The sequence below is a fragment of the Brassica napus genome, chromosome C6, assembly GCF_020379485.1.
Source record: "Brassica napus cultivar Da-Ae chromosome C6, Da-Ae, whole genome shotgun sequence".
Lineage (NCBI taxonomy): Eukaryota > Viridiplantae > Streptophyta > Magnoliopsida > Brassicales > Brassicaceae > Brassica > Brassica napus.
In genome coordinates this window covers 35,381,001-35,401,986 of record NC_063449.1, presented here as the reverse complement: position 1 = coordinate 35,401,986, position 20,986 = coordinate 35,381,001, and the positions used below count along the sequence as shown (strand labels likewise).

The window sequence follows — 20,986 nt, the reverse complement described above, 5'->3', positions numbered from 1 at the left end:
TATCATCCGGTGATGTGTTAAGCTTCCTCTAGTGCGTCAAAATTCATTTTACTCATTTATATTAGATAGAGGCAAAAAAGAAAATTTTGCATTGTTTTTTTTGGGGTTATTTTCTGAATAGCCAATTTTGAGATGATAATTAAATAAATGGTTATGATTTTGATGTAATGTAAAACTATCATTTACACTCTAATTCATCCGGTTATATCCTTACTTTTTAACATTATCCGGTAAAGATGTGTTCTATGTACCCACGTATCTCTATAATATATGGTAGGTATACCTAAAAATTATTTCAAAGGAAAAAAGAACAAACCATCCACGTCAGCTGTTTATTGACCATACATATATGAACTGTGTGTGCTATTCCATGTCGCCAAAATAGTATAAAATTATAATCTCACCCACATACCCTAATACTAAATATTACCCCAACCTTAGTCATCCTTATATCAACCATACCCCAACCCCTAAATAGTAAACTCTAAACTCTAATCAATAAATCATAAACTCAAATATAAACCATAAACTCAAATATAAATCTTAAACTCAAATAGAATAGAACAAAATAAATAACATAGTATATATTTGTGAAATAATGAAATGCCTATGATTTCATGGAAAAATTTAATGCTCACCCCAACTATATATATCTTTCACATTCTAGATACTAAACCTAAATCCCAATCGCTATATTTAGAAGTAGGATAGAATCCCAACCTGATTTCTCACCCCTACATATTAAACTTTTCCACAACCGCTAAATACTATACCTAAACCCTAATTAGTAAATCTAAACCCTAATCAGTAAACTATAAACCCAAATATAATTAATAAATATTTTACTATATTTTAAAAATAAAGTCTGCGTGTATTCTATTCTATATTATCGAAGTAGTATAGGGTCTCAACCTAACATCTAATCCCTACATATTAAACCCTCCCACGACCGCTAAACACTATACCTAAACTCCTAATTAGTAATTCTAAACTCTAATCAGTAAACCATAAACCCAAATATAATCTATAAATGTTTTTACAATATATTTTAGAGAAAGTTTGTGTTTGTTCTATTCCATATGTCGAAGTAGTATAGGATTCCAACCTGAACTCAAACCCCTACATATTAAACCCTCCCACAACCGCTAATGCTATACCTAAATCCCTAATTATATATAATTTGTGAAATGAATAAAATGTCAACTATAATTAAGTGAATAATATTGATTTTAACATAATTGAGTGAATAACATTTAACGCTCAACTGATCAGGTTACTAAATTCTAAATACTAAACCCTAAACCCTAATCAGTAAACCCTAACCCAAAAATATAAACCATAAACTCAAATATAAACCCTAGATCCAAATAGAATGTAACAAAATACATAGCATATTACATATTGACACAAATTGTGAAATATTTATGATTACATGTAATAAGTTAATGTACATACCTCCTCACCTACTAAATACTAAACCCTAAACCATAATCACTAAACCCTAAACCCAAATATCAAAATCTAAAAAAGTACAAAATATTATGTTATATTATATTATATTATATAATATTAAACTATACAGTATAGAATACAATACGATTTTTACAGGTTCAAAAACATGTAATGATATTTAGAACTTAAGAAAATGACAGATTCTATTTCTTAACAAAATAGAACACTCTTTATTGATCATCAAATGAAATGTAACAAATATATCGCATTGCATAACATGAATAGAACAAAATAATACATATTGTTTTACATTTCTATTCTATATGTATAGAATAGAAGACAATTTAACAAAAAAATGTTCATTTTTTTCAATTTTGGTTCATTCACGGCGTCAAAAGCATGATTGTGAAAATCAATAATTACGAGAAGGAGGAAAAGAAATGAAAGAATCATTGTGTCTTCATTCACTGTTGAATCTTGAAACAGAAAGTTATCCACAAAGGTGTTACGATTGTCGCGACTTTCGAGTTCCGAAGCTGTGAATCCTTTGTCTCCCATCCTTGACAGAGGCGTCACAACCGGGCTGCTACTTCACAAACATCGCCGGGAATGTATTTGGTGATTTCCATGGCGGACACAATGCATCTTCCATAATTATTGTCATTTACAATTTGTGTCAAAAAAAAGGACACGTTCACTTTTTTATTGTAAATAAAAAAATAATTTATATTTATTTGCTTTTTACAGATTGCGTCGGTTGGATACAAGGGTAAAAATGCATTTTTATATAAAAGACGTAAGATGTATTGGTATAATTGGGCAATTGGTCACTGAGTTAATTATAATTTATTTGGACGTCATCCGTTGCAATTTCCCTTTTTTCTATAGCTAAACTTTTTGTGCGTTAAGAGTACACGCAAACCATTGATTTTCAGTTACTTTTCTCTGATTTCATCACCGAATCAACTGAATTGAATATCTAAACAGTAAAACATATGTTAAACACACGTTTTGAAGCTAAATATCAACAATTTCACGTTTTTATGTACTTATATTTTCTTTGATTTGAGCAAAATCGCAATGGTTTTCCTCCGCCGAACATATATCTGGCAAAAGAACGGTCTCTGAAAGCCGCATTTTTGAACAGGGCGGCAAGAAACTACATGATATAAATTCTAGTTATTTGAAAATGGAGTTTCATTTTGTGGTGTTTATTATAACGAGTATTACATAACTAAATTTATACACATAGTAATATCAACAGTTTCCCATGAAGTTGCATAATCTTGTGTCTAGTAAACAGATGTATAGTAGTGAAATTGTATTATTAGAGGTATGAAGATAGATATGATCATCTTATCAGATTCTCCTCTGATCAATATTGTAATCATTGTTGGACGGTCCTACTCTACGAATTATAGACATTATACACCCACCACATTTACATTATTGTAAATTGTTATCTAACCTCGGCCCTACTATCACTATTTGGCTAGCTATTTTCTTCTCATTGAAACCCCATATATTCAGTGTCTTATTTGATAGAATATCAGCAAACTTACTGAAAATTTTCCTTCCAATAATGTCTTTACTTGATGGAACAGGAACATGTTATGTATGTAAGATATTGAAAAAAGAAATACAATAAAGTCTATAAGGTACACGACTCTTTTCTTCTTCAATATTGGAAAATTGATTAGGAGATGAAGTTTCATGAACTTTTATAAAGTATCGATTGACTTTAGTAAACTCAGACGAATATCTAATACACAAAACATAGGCTTTCTTTGGATATATTTCACTAAAGAAAAGAACCAATGTGGAAATTAAGGGAAGGGGGTTTTTCTTTGATTCTCATTTCATTTCCCACATAGTTTAATCCGTTTATCTTCCCATTTAACCGAAATTAACCAGACGCCACAAGAAAAATTAGTAAGTATAAAATAGTTATTATAGAACCAACAGAAAGAAAAAGAAGATACACTATATAAAACTCTAGAGGCTAAAATGTTGCGTTCTTACTGTTTGTTTTTGTATAATGACAAGATAAAAGGACTATCTTTTTTTTCAAGTATCAAGCTAGTTATAATGCAATGAAGTTATTTGTAGGATATGTTAGTTTGTGATTAAATGTTTTTATTAAACATTGAGAATATCTCAGATTCATAGAGAAGTTCAGACTAATTTTCAAAGGAGTGTTATGATCCGCGGATAGACTCATATTTCCGATTTTCAAATAAGGCATAAAACATGGTCTCATATTCGGGGGCCTCGCATGTCTAGTGTCGTGAGGATTGTTTTGATTAAATGTTACATGATAGATAATTCCACAATGACACGAGGAGCAATAACTCTTTAATTTGTGATTCCACAATGTCTTATTTGGCCAGCACCTTTGACAAGTAGCAGAAAGATAATGGCCAGTTATTAGAGCATCAACATTGATTATGTGTTTTGTATCAGTTTTTTAAGAGAAATACTATATAATAGCACAAAAAATTATCATAAAATAGCACCTAAAATAATTAAAATAACATTAATTAAGGGTTTAAAATACATACATGTTAGGTTAATTAGTTAAAATTTAACTCTTAGTTTTTTGGGTGGAGTTTTTAGGGTTTGAGGATTAGAGTTTATAGTCTAGAATTTAAAATTTAGAGTATAAAATTTAAAATAACAATGTCTAATTAAATATTTATGTTAAAATTATTATTCATTAAATGTATTTTAGTATTTTAATGAAGCTATTTTGGTCATTTTCTTTATTGTTTGCTATTTTGTGATGAAAATTTTATGTGTTTTTAGAAGAATTCCTATATTTTAATTATAAAATAGTGATAAAGCTAAGATGAATTAAATTTATAAAATAAATAAAATTGAACAATTCACAATTTGACATCTAGTTTTAGAATCTCCCGTGATTGTTAAAGTCTCTCAAACAAACAAACAAAAAACTTCCTTTTTAATGGATTAAAACTTAATGAGAGATTCAAGAGAGATCTCCAATAATAATGCTCTTAGTTTCAATAGAATAGATGGGTGATAGTTGTGTTTCAAAAAAAGAAAAAAAGATGGGTGATACAAAATGGGAGGTAAATCAGAATTGGATTCGAATCAAAGAGGGGTATAACGCTAGCTAGAGAGATGGATATAGAAAGAAAAAGACTTTGAGGAGGTTAGACGATTCTTATCAAACTTCACTTAAAAGGGTAATCGACCCAACTGTTACGAAATAACTTATAATTTATATTATCGAGAAATTTAAATAAGAGTAGAATTTAATACCCGTAGGAAGCAAATAACACTAATATAAGGGAGAGAGTTTATTATAAGGAGGAAGAAGAAAATGTAATGATTCTTTGATTATAAACTCTTGTTCTTGTTTTTTTTTTGGTGTACAAAAGAGTGAGATGATTGATGGTATTTATAGTGAACAACAATACATAAAATAACAAAGATGGTGCTTAATTTGGTAAATGAGTGGATGATCATAGTGCTTGATGAGTAGATGATCATAGTGCTTGAGTTGGTAAAGGAGTGGATGATCATAGTGCTTGAGTTTGGTAAAGAAGTGGATGATCATTTCAATGCTTATCTTATAACACTCCCCCTTGATCATTCATCTTGTATTACGTGGTGCCTCGTTAAAAACCTAGTCATAGAAAACCCAATGGGAAAAACCGTAGTAAAAGTAAAAAGAGTACAACTACGTAAGCTCCCCCTCGAATGAGTAGTCATAGAACCTTTAGAACAATGATAGATTTTCATCTCTCAAATTGTAACATTCTCTTTGGGTGTCTATCTTTTGTATGTTCTTTGTTGCCTCGTTAAAACCTTGTCATGGAAAAACCCAATGGGATAAAAAAAAAACCATGATAAGGAAAAAGAGTACAACCACACTTACTATCATATTTCTTTCCCTGGAAACAATATCTTCAGGATATGCATTCCAATCAACTCTCTTCAGAGAATTAAGCTTAAGAGAATAAACTCTATTCATTTCTATTATGATATCTAGGGCCTTTAGACTTCTTGTCCATAATTCTCTTTTGACTTAGACAATAGTTTATTGGTCTATTTGGATTTCAAACCAAATTTCTTACATATAATCGTATAGAAATTCGTCTCGTACATACGAATTATTCATTTGTAACTATAGAAGTTACTATTATGATTTTCTTTCTTTTCATATGAAATTACATCTTTCAGTAATGAAAAAGATTAATAATTTTCTTAAATAACACTCTTACGTATGGTATTTCAGGACCAAACATATACGAGCTTCTTAAATAAAATACTTTAAGGATCTTTATGATAACATCTCAGTTTTAGATCTCCAGTTTAGAATACATAAAAACAATATAGTATTGTCAAGAGTTTTCTTCCAAAATATAATTTTTCTATAACTCTTCAGGAGTTTTGATTATATTCAAATCATGATTCTATTGATTTATAATATCTTGATAAATACAAATGGATACATTTGTTAACCTTATAATATTTCATATATCCCATAAAATAGTTTGTTTCAATTCGATCGAATATGCAGAGTTCCCGGAAACATGATTTTGATATCATCAATCCTTCATGGATTATACTTTCAGGGATTAACATTTTTCAAGTGGATTGTTTTATTCAAGTTCTTCCTTTATTACCAGACTATAAGGAACTTGAAACTAGTTGCATCTACCATATGAAATTATGTCTCTTCACAATCAATTTCATATTGATCTTCTTTGTGTGCAACGGTTCATTTACATCTCACTTGTTTTACACCTTTTAGTGTATGGACTACTGGTCCAAATACTTCTCTATTTCACAAGAAGTTTATATCTTTGTCTATTGCATCTTTCTGATTTGGCCAATCATTTCTTTGTGTACACTTTTCAATAGACTTTCTTTCATGATCCTCTTTCTCATTTATTATATCAACTGCTACTTTGCATGTATAATATCATCGACGTCAATTTTCTTATCGGTTCCATTTTGTTTCATACATGACATAACTTATTGAGATCTCTTCATTTGTCTCAGGTACCTGAATTTTCGTCAGTCATGTTTAATTTCTCTTCTGGAGATCATACAAAACTATATTGCCTCGTTTTGACCATTATCAATATATGCTCCTTTTTCATTTACGAGGATTTATCTTTGGAACCAATCTGTCTACCACGCTGCAGGCGTGACTAGCAGTTTGATATTGTTCTTGTAGAACATTTATTCTTATTGAGCATTTACAGCTGGTATATGTGACTTGATCACTATATTTATATGGGTCGTGTCTGGCAACTGCTTTAGTAAGTTTTGAAATGAATTATCTTTTGGACTTCTATTTCACATTGTGTTTAGCCCGAGGATCAATGATAATTCATTTCAACTTATTTTCTTTTCCAGCTGTTTATTTTCTCCCCCTTATGTTGGAAGTACTAACTCACTTTTAGAATTCATGTATAGCCTTACTTATATTTTTCGGGGATGGCTCTGGATTCTTAAGTGTCAATAGAGATTTATATCCAACATATATTTCCAACCTCATTTGAAAACACATCTTCATTTGAAGCTCTGTGGCGGAGCAACATCCAACATTCTTAGATGAAAATGATTGGTTTCTGATCCTATACCAATGATGGGGAGAACTAGTGAATATTTATTGGCTTGATGCGAACCAGTGTTGCTCAAAATGTTTAGCACTTATCTCAGTGAATGTGCTATAGTCGTTAAAGACTTTAAGAAGTGAATTCACCAATATTATAAAAATGCATAGTGGGTGATCAGTCCACTAACATCTTCGTTATTTATGCCAATATCTTATTTTGGCTGGTGAAAACCATATTACCCTTTTATCTTATGGGTAAGCAACATATGTCAAATCATTCGGAAGAATCTTTGGGTTCTTATATGACTATGCATATGACCTATATATTCGCATTATTAATGAACCAAAATGGTCTAACTGATTCATGCCAAATGTAAACTTCTAGTTTACTATACATTTATCTTCATTATACTAATCTTTGTGTAGTACAATATATAAGAGGCTGTAGATATTTTCTCTAAAATACTTATACTGCTTTGAGAATTATTTCTGATTGAAATGTATATATCATTTCGTTTGCTTATTGTCTCAACATAAGTGTCTCAAAATCTCATGGATTTACTTTGAGAAAAATTCATCAATCTTAGTTTTAGTGTAAACATAATCTTCTGGATGTTTGACTTATCATAAAAAGTGAGATTCTTTAACTCTTCCCTCGAGATGATAATACTACAGGTTTATCAATCTCGAATGTATCTCATTTTCTTAATCAACACCATATCCTACATGGGTTATGTATTTTTCGTAGATCCTTTTAACTTTTGATACTTATAAAAATACAATACCTTAAGAACTTTAAATTGCATTCTTAAGAACTTTAAATTGAATTTTTATGTGCAGTAATACTATGTACACTTCTGGAGCATCATATAGATCCTCTTTTTAAGCATTCTATAAGTTTTTACTACCTTGTATTGTACACACAATAAATTTTCTTTCATCTTCAGATGAATTCATAATTTCTTTTCTTTATTACCATGTTTATTTTCTCAACTTTAAGTGAGAGTATGAGTTCTATAAAGAAACTCTTTGGACCTTGACCTCATTTATGCTTACGTCTAAAACCACTTTTATGTTCATTTTCTTGACCAATGCTCACGTCTAAAAGGGTATAAATGTCATATTCTCTTCAGGAGAATGAATCATAATCAACTAGACGTGATTTATCAATAGATATTTTTCAATATATATGCATCATAAAAAATTTATTGAAGAAATTTTACTTTTAAACTTAACATCCAACATAGTTGGCTTTATTTACAGACTTCAGGTCTTGTAATCTTTAAATGCAAAATACAAAATGAGCTTTAGGTAATCACTTCAGGTGATAATACCTTTTTTATATATATTATTCTCCAAAACTTATGGATATTTTAGAGTCAAGTTTTAAACTTAAAATCCTCAATATAAATGGTAATAAAATCAAAATATTTCAAATATATATAAATATGTATTAACAAAGGTGTCTTATTATATTAGAAAATAAATAAAACTTTCATAGTAATTATTATATAGACTATATTATTATTCTCATGCTTTTTAACAAATTTTAATCTATCAATCAATTTAATGAACAAATTAATATCACTGCCAACTTCATGCAAATTGATTTATCTAATCAAGTTTGTTAAACTTGTATATAAAGCATAAAAATACTTATCTTATAAACAGAAGTATATCGGCGATGAAAGTTTCAGCTGTTCACGTTTCTGAATTGGCTGATAACTTGTACATATCTTTCCGAGAGAATACACAATCCTGAAAACTTTAAATTTTGCTCATATAAACATGGCCATTACATTAGTAAATATCAACATATAATCCAAATTCTTTTATGATATTAGACCAAAGACAAATCGACTACAAAACTAACCGATTACAAATAATTTCTTTTATGATGTTAGACCATGAATCATAAAGTATGTTTCCTTAATACCATTAAACCATGAAGCATATTAAAGTATAATAAGAAAAATTTAATTCATCAAATAACTATTATTCTTACATATAGACAACCGTTGATATATATATCATCGTCTAAAATGACTATATATATATATATATATATTTTTTGTAGAATTTCGCAATTTTAAAATGAACCATTTATTATGAACTTCATAATTTAAAAACCGTTTACATTAATCATACAAGCAATAACAAGTAAATATAATGTAAACAAACATAAAGCGATGTTAATGCCAAAATATTCATCAGTGGTTCCTCCAACAAAAATAAAATACATAGACGGAAAAAATATAAATCGCACATAAAATTAAAGCTAAGCGACTCATCTTCATTGCGACTGAAAAACCGAAATATGGCGATTTGAAAATTTTGGAGGAGATGAAATGTTTTGGATGAGTGAATGAAGTGAAGAATGAGTTGTATTTATAGATGAAAATACTGTTCATAGCCGCTTGAAAAAAAGAAAAATTTTGAAATTTTTTCTTTGTGACCGTTGGGGTTAAATCGAGTGCACTAAAAATCAGTCTGAAAATATCGTATTAAACGATCAATCAAATCTATTAAATTTCATAAAATTTTGATAAAAATAAAAATTATGGTGAATAAATATTTTTTGTTATGATAATAAATTATGCGACGGCTCAGCCGGTCAATGCAGAATAATAAATAAATTATACGGCGGCTCGGCCGATCAATTAGCAATAAACAAAATATAAGGTGGCTCAGCCGACCAGTTAACAACAAACAGAAAATAAAGGCGGCTCGGCCATCCAGTTAACAACAAACAGAAAATAAAGGCGGCTCGGCCGTCCAGTTAACAATAAATAGAATATAAGGCGGCTCGGCCGACCAATAAATTAATTAAAATATTAATAAATAATATAGGCGGTATTCCGGCCATTATAACATAATATAAATAATAGTACAGGCGGTATACCGACCATTATAGCAGAGTATATATGATACAATAAATTTTACCGAATTGCAGAACGATCGTGCTGATAACGTGTTATGAAATAACTTATAATTTATATTATCGAGAAATTTAAATAAGAGTAGAATTTAATACCAGTAAGAAGCAAATAACACTAATATAAGGGAGAAAGTTTATTATAAGGATGAAGAAGAAAATGTAATGATTCTTTGATTATAAACTCTTGTTCTTGTTTTTTTTTTTTGGTGTACAAAAGAGTGAGATAAGTGATGGTATTTATAGTGAACAACAATACATAAAATAACAAAGATGGTGCTTAATTTGGTAAATGAGTGGATGATCATAGTGCTTGATGAGTAGATTATCATAGTGCTTGAGTTGGTAAAGAAGTGGATGATCATAGTGCTTGAGTTTGGTAAAGAACTGGATGATCATTTGAATGCTTATCTTATAACAGCAACAACATTTTAATGTTCTTTTAATTTATTTTTCATAAAGCACACTGTTTTTTTTTTTTTGATAAGTATAAAGCACACTGTTCCTTTTATGTGCCTAACTATTTGGATTTGTTGTTCATTTTAATGCAACTCAAATAACTCTCACTGGTTTCTCCAAGTTTTCAACTACAGCGATTTATTACGCATTAACTTAAGTAACAATAAATAATTTGTTGCTATGTTTTCATTAAAGAAACACATTATTTACGAATGTCAATGTCTGTTGTTTTATTAGAGTATATTATATAAATTTTATTAGAGTTTTATTGAATCATCGGCTTATTTGCCAAATAACAAAAAACAAAAGGTAATTAGATTTGTAGTGAGAAGTTAGAGAGAGATACGAAGAAAAACGAGGAGAGAGAAGGGATTTTTGATTGGATAATGTATTTGTGTTTTTCGTATGGTTACAGGGGCAAATTTCCTTTGAATCATCCCAAGATTAATGTCTACAGCGATGAAACAACTTTTACGAATGTCAATGTCTGTTGTTTTTGTTTATATTAAAAACTATATCAGCACCGTTGGATTTTATAATTATCTGAAAGCGACGTTAACTGTAAAATCGAAAGATCATCACATACAATCCATCTTGCATACAATATGTCAAAATCAAATGATCTCTATTACTTTTATTTATTTTTAAATTTATTAATTTCAGTAACATTGAAATATATGGTGACAACTGGAGTGGGCAACAATGGAATTTCTAGGTTAATGGAGATATTTGTGATCCAAAGAGTTTCGTCTGAATAATGAATTATCTGATTCGACTTAATCCGTAACTATCCGATATTCGATATCTTGGATATTCGGAAAATTTTAGATTTGATCTGTAAAAAATAATAATCCAAAATACTAAAAAATATTAATATTTTATTACAAAAATTAAAAAAAAATATTTTCTTTTTAAAACTCGAATAAATAATAGAATAATTTTATTAAATAAAAATACTGCAAAACTTATATAAAATATATATTTATATAACTTATACATCTAATTCTTTAAATATATGTATATATATCTATATAACGGATCATATAAGGTATATGTTTCTAAAAAATATTAGTATTTGTGAATTATTTCGTTTTTTACGGCTATTGTATATTAGTATTTTCTTTACTTCGTAGAATTACGGATGCCCAGATTTTTCGATTCGAATCGGAACAAATAACAATCGAATGAAAATTTACGGATATTTTTTCTAGTCCTAGGTGAGAGACTCGATTTAAGATTGCATTGAGACTAAACATTTTGGCTCCATGTCTCAACGACAAACTTCTTCTGTATCTCTCTTCTCTCCATCTTAAAAATCTTTCTCTCGTATTTCTTGAAGACATCCTTCTCTGTATTTGTTTTCTTCACAATTTTGTTTTTAAAAGAAACCCTAATAAATTAATAGTTTATAACTTCTTGTTCCACTTATATGAGAATCAGCTGATCTGGTGTATTAGAAGAACCCCCTCAAAACCAGAACTTTTTTTTGCTTTTTGTTGCTTCCCCCATAGAGTTTCCTAGGAAGTAGCCAAAGAAAATCACCTTCTATTATAATTCTTCCAGGTAACAACAAATCGAAAATCCTCTTAATACCTTCTACCTTGTTTTTGATTATGTTTTAACGAACATCTTTCAAGTTTAACTTCAACAGACTGAAGAAGGATCATTCTCCAACCTAAGATTCTGGTTTGTTTTCATAAATTTCAGGTACCATTCTTTATTATTGTTTGTTCAATATGCTGCTCTTCTTAGTTGTCGTTTTTAGTCTTCAAGCCTTTCTCTCACTTTCTTAGCTCAATGGCCCTGAATCTCTATGCCTCTGTGGTTATTTTATATATTGTAAAAAATTGAAAGATATATTCTATGAAAAGCTGGAAATCTTGTAACTAAAAAGTTTTTAACGTGTAAGTTACTAGCTGTAGTAATTTAAAAATAGTTACTATATATCCACTAATTATGATAAATGATCTCTTGATTTTTTAAGTTTTAATCATTAATTCTTGAAACATACTCAGTCCTCAATTGTGGGTTCTTTAATTTCTTCTCTTCTTCTTTTTCAGTAAAAGTTCAATGCTTTTTTTCTATAGTATTTTCACATATTAATCAAGAAGAGAGTCACTACAAGAAAACATGACCTTAACGACTACAGTATTAGTAGCTAGTTGGTCATAATATGGGCATTACGACCAATTAACTTCGAAAATCGATTAATCGTTAGAAGCTATCGTTAGAAGCTGGTCGTAATTATTTATTAGAGGCACATTGGTCATAATATTACGACTAGGCATATTAGTCGTACACTGGTCGTAAGCTTACGACCAATTTACCTCTAATGTCGATGTTTATTAGTCATAAGGTAACGACCACTTTACATCGACTTTAGATGTTCACTGGTCGTAAATTTGACCAACTTTATTTATTTATTTTCGAATCTTGTATTTATTTACGAATTTTATATATTAATTAAAATCAAATATTTAAATTTAGTTTGATTTAATTTTTTAAATTTTGATAAAATTAAAAGAAAATATCTAACATCCGTAAACATAATAATATCCATCATATAAAACATTCAAAATACAAATTAATTAAAACCGAAAAAAACTAAGCATTAAGGTTTATTTCGTCGAAGAAGTCGGATGATGTGCCGGAGGTAAAAGCTGATGGATCCGGCTGTCCGAGAAAGGTACTCCCGTAAGAGTTTCTAGGCGCAAGGTTCCTATGTCTCTTTCTATCGCCAACCATAGCAATATCGTCAATCTGAAGAAAAAACCAAAAAAAAATAGATGGTTATAAACAATTCAAATTTTTTATATAAAAATAATCTAAACCTATTCTAATTCCATCATAATCTAACTCAATCCTAAACTAATTCCAAACCTAATCTAATCACCTAACTAACCACGTAAAACTAAAAAAAAAAAAAAACTTACCTTGAGAGAGAAAGGAAGTCGTTGTTAGAGAGAAGGGAATGAGCAACCAAATGGCTTCGCGAGGTCCGAGTATATATAGAGTTTTGGTGTTAGTCGTAAATGAGTTGTAATATTACGACCAATGAGAGACTAGCGGTCGTAAAGGAGACGTAAATTTACGACCAATGGGGGACCAAATAATATTACGACCAATTAGGGACTAAATTTTTTTTTTTATTTACGACCAATTAAGGACTAATAGTCGTAAAGAAGAATTAAAATTACGACCAATGTGGGACGAAGTCCTTTACGGCCAATTAGAGACCAATGTGGGAAGAATTAAGATTAGTCGTAACTGAGTCGTACTTTACGACTAATTAGCTTCGTTTTGTGTTTATACCCTAAAATCGAAACCCCAAACCCCAAACATCATAAGTTTTATACACTTCTAAACCCCAAAGTACAAAGATTGTTTTTTAAACTAAGTTCATATATAGTTGAGCAAACATGATAATAAGTTATATATTATTTGTAATGCAATACAAAAAATTTAATAATATAATAAACACAAACACTGTAACATAATCAAACTCGATCACTCGTCATCAGAAACATCATCGACTTCATCATTTTCTTCAAATTCATCTTCGTTGGCTTCATCTCTTGCATCGTCTGGAAGTTCTTCATATCCCTGGTTGTGTGGATCAACAAGTAAGATATCATTTGTAGCTTGCTCATGTACTTCTACTTCATTTACGGCATCTTCTTGTAAATGCGGTTGTTCAACAGTCAAGACTCGGCCCCGAGGTGTAACTTTTATAGCGGCTAACCAAGATATTCCAGATTGTCTGATCCTCGGGTATGGAATAAAACAAACTTGGTCTGCTTGAGAAGCCAATATGTAGGGTTTAAATTTGTTGTACCTCCGTGTAGCATTTATATCAACAACTCCAAACTTGCTATACCAAACACCTCTATTGACGGTGGGTCAAACCAGTCACATTTGAAGAGAACGCATTTCAGCTTCACCAGGCCGGGGAACTCCACTTCGATGATCTCTTGTAAGATTCCATAGAAATCAGTTTCACCTTTCACACATACTCCATAGTTCATTGTTGTTCGCCGACTTCTATATTCGTAAGTGTGAAAAGTGTAGCCTCGTGTGAAATACATAGTTGCTGTGGTGACCTTACCGACCGGACATTGTATCAATTCGTGAAACCACTGAGGATAGAATGGATCATCATAATCAACTTGGATCATCAACATATATATATAAATATATAACTTCATTAATTATATAATAAATAACATATTTACGTTTGATAATAACTAAACCACGAATGTGCAACTACGTTTCTCGTAAATTGGTCGTTAATCAGATGGTAGCTTGTCGATGTAATTTAGTCGTACATTTACGACCACATTAAGACTACCTGAAAGTGTGGTCGTAAATGCGAAGTTAGTTTACGACTAAACCTTTTAGTAGCAAAATTACGTCTAACTTACGACTGACTTTAACATAGTCGTAAGTTAGACGTAACGTAGAAGTTAATTTACGACTACACATTTGTAGTCGTAAATGGTAGTCGTTACTCTCACGTTTTCTTGTAGTGAGTGATAGTTTCGTTGATCAGAAAAAAAATAAAAAAGAAGAGAGTGAGAGATAAACCATTTGATTTACTTTGAAAGCAAATGATTAACCTAATCATCTAGCAGATGAAAATAAACTTTCTGCACTATAATGAGTACCTTTAAAGCTCACTTATTGAGTTTGTGTATGTTTATGACACAAGCAAGCTTTATATGTCCATTAATAAAAAAAAACGTTTGTTCATTAACTTCATTTTCTTTGGTCTAGTACCCAACTAAAGAAATTCATTACAGATTTTATTTTATTAGTTACATAAAACCAGGTAAGAATCCCATGAACCCTATACTTTTAATGATCATATCATACATATATGTATGTATGCATGGAATATAATAACCCTAATCACAATTGGAAAACCATATATATATATAATAACATGACCATCCACAATTCCACAGACATTAATATATTTTCCTAGTGAATTGTTTTTCTCTAAATGTTTTGATATGTTTTTGGTATTCATATATGATATATGTTTGTTTGTTGATTATTTTATTTGTTTCTGTAGGTGAATTCCAGTACATCGACCATGATGACTACCTAACCTGCGGGAATTGTGAGTTTTGCCCTTAGATATCACACTAAATGTCGAGAAGACCAGACCACCGACGTGGCATACTCGCCACCGTGGCCGCAACAATTCTCCTCTCAGTTTTCCCGCCAATTACAGAATCGACAGTTGAGAAGCAAGCTCTGTTTCGCTTCAAAAACCGCCTTAACGATCCTCACAACGTTCTACAATCTTGGAAACCCTCTGATTCGCCCTGCACGTTTCACGGCGTCAGATGCGATCCACTCTCGGGCGAAGTCACTGGTATCTCTCTAGAGAACCTGAATCTCTCTGGCTCCATTTCTCCGGCTATCTCATCTCTCACAAAGCTCACTACCTTGTCCCTCCCCTGCAATCTCATCTCGGGCCCAATCCCGCCGGAGATACTCAACTGCACAAACCTCAAAGTCGTCAATCTCACATCCAATCACCTCTCCGGTGCGATCCCTGACTTCTCATCTCTGAAAAACCTAGAGACCCTCGACGTCTCCGTGAACTTCTTAACCGGAGAGTTTCAGAGCTGGGTGGGGAACCTGACTCTGTTGGTTTCACTCAGTCTCGGAAACAACAACTACGTAGAAGGCGCGATTCCCAAGAGTATCGGCGGTTTGAAGAAACTCACTTGGCTCTACTTAGCTAAATCCAACTTGACCGGACATATTCCAGACTCCATCTTTGATCTGAACGCTCTCGACACTTTCGACATTGCCAAGAACGCCATCTCTGGAGATTTTCCAGCCTCGATCACAAGGCTGGAAAATCTCACTAAGATCGAGTTATACGACAACAAGTTAACCGGTGAAATCCCTCCGGAGATCGGAAAACTGACTCATATACGAGAGCTTGATGTTTCTTTGAACCAGCTGAGTGGCCCATTACCTCGAGAACTCGGAAACTTGAAAGAGCTCAGAGTCTTCCACTGCCATCAAAACAACTTTACCGGCGAGTTTCCTTCCGGTTTCGGAGAATTGCGTTTCCTCACTTCCTTATCAATCTACAGGAACAACTTCTCCGGTGAATTCCCAGCAAACATCGGCCGGTTTTCGCCGTTGGAGACAGTTGATATATCCGAAAACAGGTTTACAGGTCCATTCCCTCGTTTCTTATGCCAAAACAATAAACTACAGTTCTTACTCGCTCTACGGAATGAATTCTCCGGCGAGATTCCGGCATCCTACGCTGGCTGCAAATCTCTCTTGAGGCTCAGGATTAACCAGAATCTTCTTACTGGTCATGTTCCCGAAGGCTTCTGGGCTCTCCCCCTTGCTAAGATGATCGATCTCAGCGATAACCGTCTCACCGGAGAGATCTCTTCTCAGATAGGACTCTCAACTGAACTTAGCCAGCTGATCTTGCAGAACAACAGATTTTCCGGGAAGATCCCTCGTGAGGTTGGAAAACTGATTAATATAGAGAGGATTTATCTAAGCAACAACAGTTTTTCCGGTGAGATTCCGACAGAACTTGGATCCTTGAAACAGTTGTCTTCTTTGCATCTTGAAAACAATTCGTTGACAGGATACATCCCTGTCGGATTGACAAAATGCGTCAGGCTTGTCGATCTGAATCTTGCCAAGAACTCTTTGACTGGAGAGATTCCAAAGAGTTTATATCAGATCGCTTCTTTAAACTCTTTGGACCTCTCAGGCAACGGGTTAACAGGAGAGATCCCTGCGACTCTAGTGAAGCTGAAGCTGAATTTTATAGACTTGTCTGAGAATCAACTCTCGGGGAGAATACCACCGGATCTTTTGGCGGTGGGAGGTTCCACCGCGTTCTCACGCAACGAGAAGCTCTGCGTTGATAACCAAAACGTCAAAACAAGTGAAGAATCTTCTCTGAGCTTATGCAGTGGGGACCAACACGTGCACAAGAAGCGTTCTGTCGATGGAACGCTCTTGTTCTTGGCTCTTGCTGTTGCCATGGTGGTGCTGGTGGCTGGTCTCTTCGCGTTGCGTTACAGAGTCGTGAAGATACGCGAGTTCGACAGAGAAAATGGGGATATCAACAAGGCGGGGGATGCGAAGTGGAGGATCGCGTCTTTCCATCAAATGGAGCTAGACGCTGAGGAGATTTGTAAATTGGATGAAGGTCACGTGATTGGAGCAGGAAGCGCGGGAAAAGTGTACCGTGTTGATTTGAAGAAAGGCGGTGGTACAGTGGCGGTTAAGTGGCTGAGGAGAGGAGAAGAAGAAGATGGTAATGGAACAGAGGTCTCTGTTGCGGAAATGGAGATTCTTGGGAAGATCAGACACAGAAACGTGCTGAAGCTCTACGCTTGTCTTGTCGGAAGAGGTTCTAGATATTTAGTGTTTGAGTTCATGGAGAATGGGAACTTGTATCAAGCTCTTCACCAGACTATTAAAGGTGAATTGGATTGGCACAAGAGGTACTGTTTGTTCTCTACTCTCTAGTCTAAGTATGGATTCAAGAACTTATTATTATGTCGAAAGCAGATACAAAATCGCGGTGGGAGCTGCTAAAGGAATTGCATATCTGCATCATGATTGTTGTCCTCCGATCATTCATAGAGATATAAAGTCGAGTAACATTTTACTTGACGGGGATTATGAGTCGAAAATCGCTGATTTTGGAGTTGCAAAAGTTGCAGACAAGGGATATGAATGGAGCTGTGTTGCTGGGACTCATGGCTATATGGCTCCAGGTGAGTGTTCATTGCAGTTTCAACTGGTTTTTACTTTTAAACTGATTTGTTTTGTGGTGTGGTGAGTGCAGAGCTGGCTTACTCCTTGAAAGCGACAGAGAAGAGTGATGTATACAGCTTCGGCGTTGTTCTTCTAGAGCTAGCGACCGGTCTTCGGCCAGTGGAAGAAGAGTTTGGAGAGGGCAAAGACATTGTTGACTATGTCTTATTCAAAATTCAACAAGACCGGAGGAACCCAAGAAACGTATTGGACAAGCATGTTCTGTCCTCTCACGTAGAAGAAAGTATGATCAAGGTTCTGAAAATGGGACTTCTCTGCACTACAAAGCTCCCTAGTCTCAGACCAAACATGAGGGAGGTCGTGAGGAAGCTTGAAGACGCTGATCCATGCGTCTCCAACACTCTAGACAGAACCCGAAAGATTACAGTATAGGTTTACCGAGTCAATTGACTAGTCACAAAAGCTTCTCTGTATTCAAAACTCTAGAGTAAAATAGAAAGAGAACAATGCTAAATAAATACAAAGTATTGACCTAAACATGGTTTTGTTCTTGTCAAAGCTATCTCATCTGTTAACAAGTTCGATTCCGGTGAGAGGAAGTCCTTCATGCAACTGCAAGGCAACATCTCCGACCACCTGTTGTATTATAACAGTTAGAGTTTAGTAACAAAATGTAATAAAGTATCTTCTTTAGATAGTTTACCTTGGCCATGGACCTATATGAATACTCAGTAACTCCAGCGACATGAGGGGTCATGATTACGTTTTTAAACTTCAAGATCGGATCGTTTGGATCAAACGGCTCAGACCACGCCACGTCAGTCCCTAGGCCTCCAAGATGACCGGACTCCAGACTCTGGTAAGCTGATTCATAGTTAACCAGACCGCCTCTAGCAATATTTACAAGAAGAGCACCCTGAAAACAACCAGAGATATCAATCACAATCCGATCAAAACTCTGTATAAATGGGAAGAGTCTACCTTTTTCATTGAAGATATGAACTTGTTGTTCACGATTTCAGCCTGGAGATCACCAATGTATAAACATATCAGTTACACAGACCAATGCATATACAATGAAGGAGAACAAGTTGATTTTACCGTTTCTTTGCTCAGCCTCAAGCACACAACTACTATATCTGCTTTGCTCGCGAATGTGTAAATGTCTTCGTGGCTACCTTTCTCATCAACTAGACTGGCTGAAGATCATAAGTTAACAAGTTACTAGACCAACCCTCATGTCAAGGCAAACAGAGGAATAAACAGAGAGACCATACAGTCTGAGTTCATAACAGAAGCAGGCCAGCTTCTTTTTGTAGCTATTACTCTCGACCCAAACGGCTTCAACCGTTTAGCCAGCTCTATTCCAATGTTACCATATCCCAAGATAAACACCTTAACAAAAACTTTCATAAGAGATACAACCTGAAGATATAGAAAGCAGATGTATATTGACACTGAGACTCACAGTTTTACCGAGAAGAGTTCCACCGGTTGGCTGTCCAAGTAGTCTGCTTTGCACAGACATCTGCATTTCATTCTGCAATAAAAATTAAAATAGATTTACTTGGGAGAGTGAGAGCTATTATACAGTATAGCCTATACTAATAGAGCCACAGAGAAAAACAGATGAAGCAAAACCTGTTTCTTAAGGAGGCCAAGCATGAGATAAATAGCCATTTCAGAACAAGAGGCTGCGTTGCCGGTACCCTCACTGGGGATTCTAGCGACCTTGATCCCATTCTTAGTAGCAGCATCAATGTCAACACCTTTTACAATCAGACCACACTAAAAAGGTAAGTAAACCGCAGCTTTGGATGCTCTTTGGACGCATAGAAAAATTTAATCAGATACCATCGAGACCAACACCGAACTGCATAATAAGCTTCATGTTGCTGGCACGTGAGATAACAAACGAATCCATTTGCATCAACAAAGTCACACATATATGATAATTCTTTATAACCTCAGGAACATCACGGAAATGGGCAACATCTGCCTGTATGAACAAAAACAATAACATCTCAACACACAGCAGGAACTAATCTAGGATGAGTAAAGTTGACAACTTTAGCAATTGGTAGAAGAATTAAATAGTTTTTTTTTTATTTTAATTAACCTGAATAAAAGGGTAAGGCTGCAAGTAATCTCTAGTGAAGTTGTAGGAATCAGGTAAGTGAGGGCCGCAAAACAGAACACGAGTTACTTTCTTGTCTTCTTCTTTCTCAACCATTCTCTCGGGCTTAACTAGTTTACTACTTTGCCTGACCAACAACAGAAGAAAAAATATATATACAATTTTGCCTGATACAGATCTAGCAATTACGCGACGAGACTGAGAAGTTCAATGATATGAAACAGAGGATGAGTTTTGGTTTGACCTGGAAATTGAGCGAGACTGGTGAGAATGGAAGAGCGAAGCGACAGTGGAGTTTTTGTTTCGAAACGCAGTCTTGGCGATATTATACATCTTCGTCACACGAATCACATTTGCAACCGTTGATGCGTTTTACTTGAATCGAACTTTACACAATTTCATATGGAAAATCGCATTTTAAACACTGTGTCATTTTCTAGTACTTTAAAAGCTAAAAATTTTTTTGTGACATTTTTATCGTAATAAACCTAAAAGACGTTTTCTTGTTCATAAACGACCAATACTGTTCATTTTACAAGTCAAAATGATGACGTGTAGGTTTTTTAAGAGAAAACAGAAAATATAGAAAAATTCGAATGAAATCGGAAAAAAGCGTGGAAAATTC

At 33.3% G+C, this 20,986-nt stretch overlaps 2 protein-coding genes across 3 annotated transcripts; one reads left to right on the top strand and one right to left on the bottom strand.

Annotated features, from left to right (window-relative positions):
* Nucleotides 1-11,699: 11,699 nt before the first annotated feature.
* LOC106392147 (receptor protein-tyrosine kinase CEPR2-like) lies at nucleotides 11,700-18,761 on the top strand. Of its 2 annotated transcripts, none has more exons than XM_013832926.3 (5): nucleotides 11,700-12,005; nucleotides 12,094-12,149; nucleotides 15,517-17,947; nucleotides 18,015-18,223; nucleotides 18,295-18,761. In XM_013832926.3, exons 3-5 carry the CDS (start codon nucleotides 15,594-15,596, stop codon nucleotides 18,654-18,656), a joined length of 2,925 nt encoding a protein of 974 aa, XP_013688380.1. In that variant the 5' UTR covers nucleotides 11,700-12,005; nucleotides 12,094-12,149; nucleotides 15,517-15,593; the 3' UTR covers nucleotides 18,657-18,761. The 2 variants fall into 2 exon arrangements, with proteins under 2 accessions (XP_013688380.1, XP_022555053.1); XM_022699332.2 differs by having other exon boundaries at nucleotides 12,080-12,149.
* On the bottom strand, nucleotides 18,676-20,780 carry LOC106392148 (hydroxypyruvate reductase). Its single transcript, XM_013832927.3, has 10 exons — nucleotides 20,606-20,780; nucleotides 20,344-20,488; nucleotides 20,079-20,223; nucleotides 19,866-19,993; nucleotides 19,693-19,764; nucleotides 19,502-19,619; nucleotides 19,326-19,423; nucleotides 19,206-19,247; nucleotides 18,928-19,140; nucleotides 18,676-18,860 (listed from the first exon to the last, which is right to left on the bottom strand). Exons 1-10 carry the CDS (start codon nucleotides 20,692-20,694, stop codon nucleotides 18,789-18,791), a joined length of 1,122 nt encoding a protein of 373 aa, XP_013688381.1. The 5' UTR covers nucleotides 20,695-20,780; the 3' UTR covers nucleotides 18,676-18,788.
* Nucleotides 20,781-20,986: the final 206 nt, after the last annotated feature.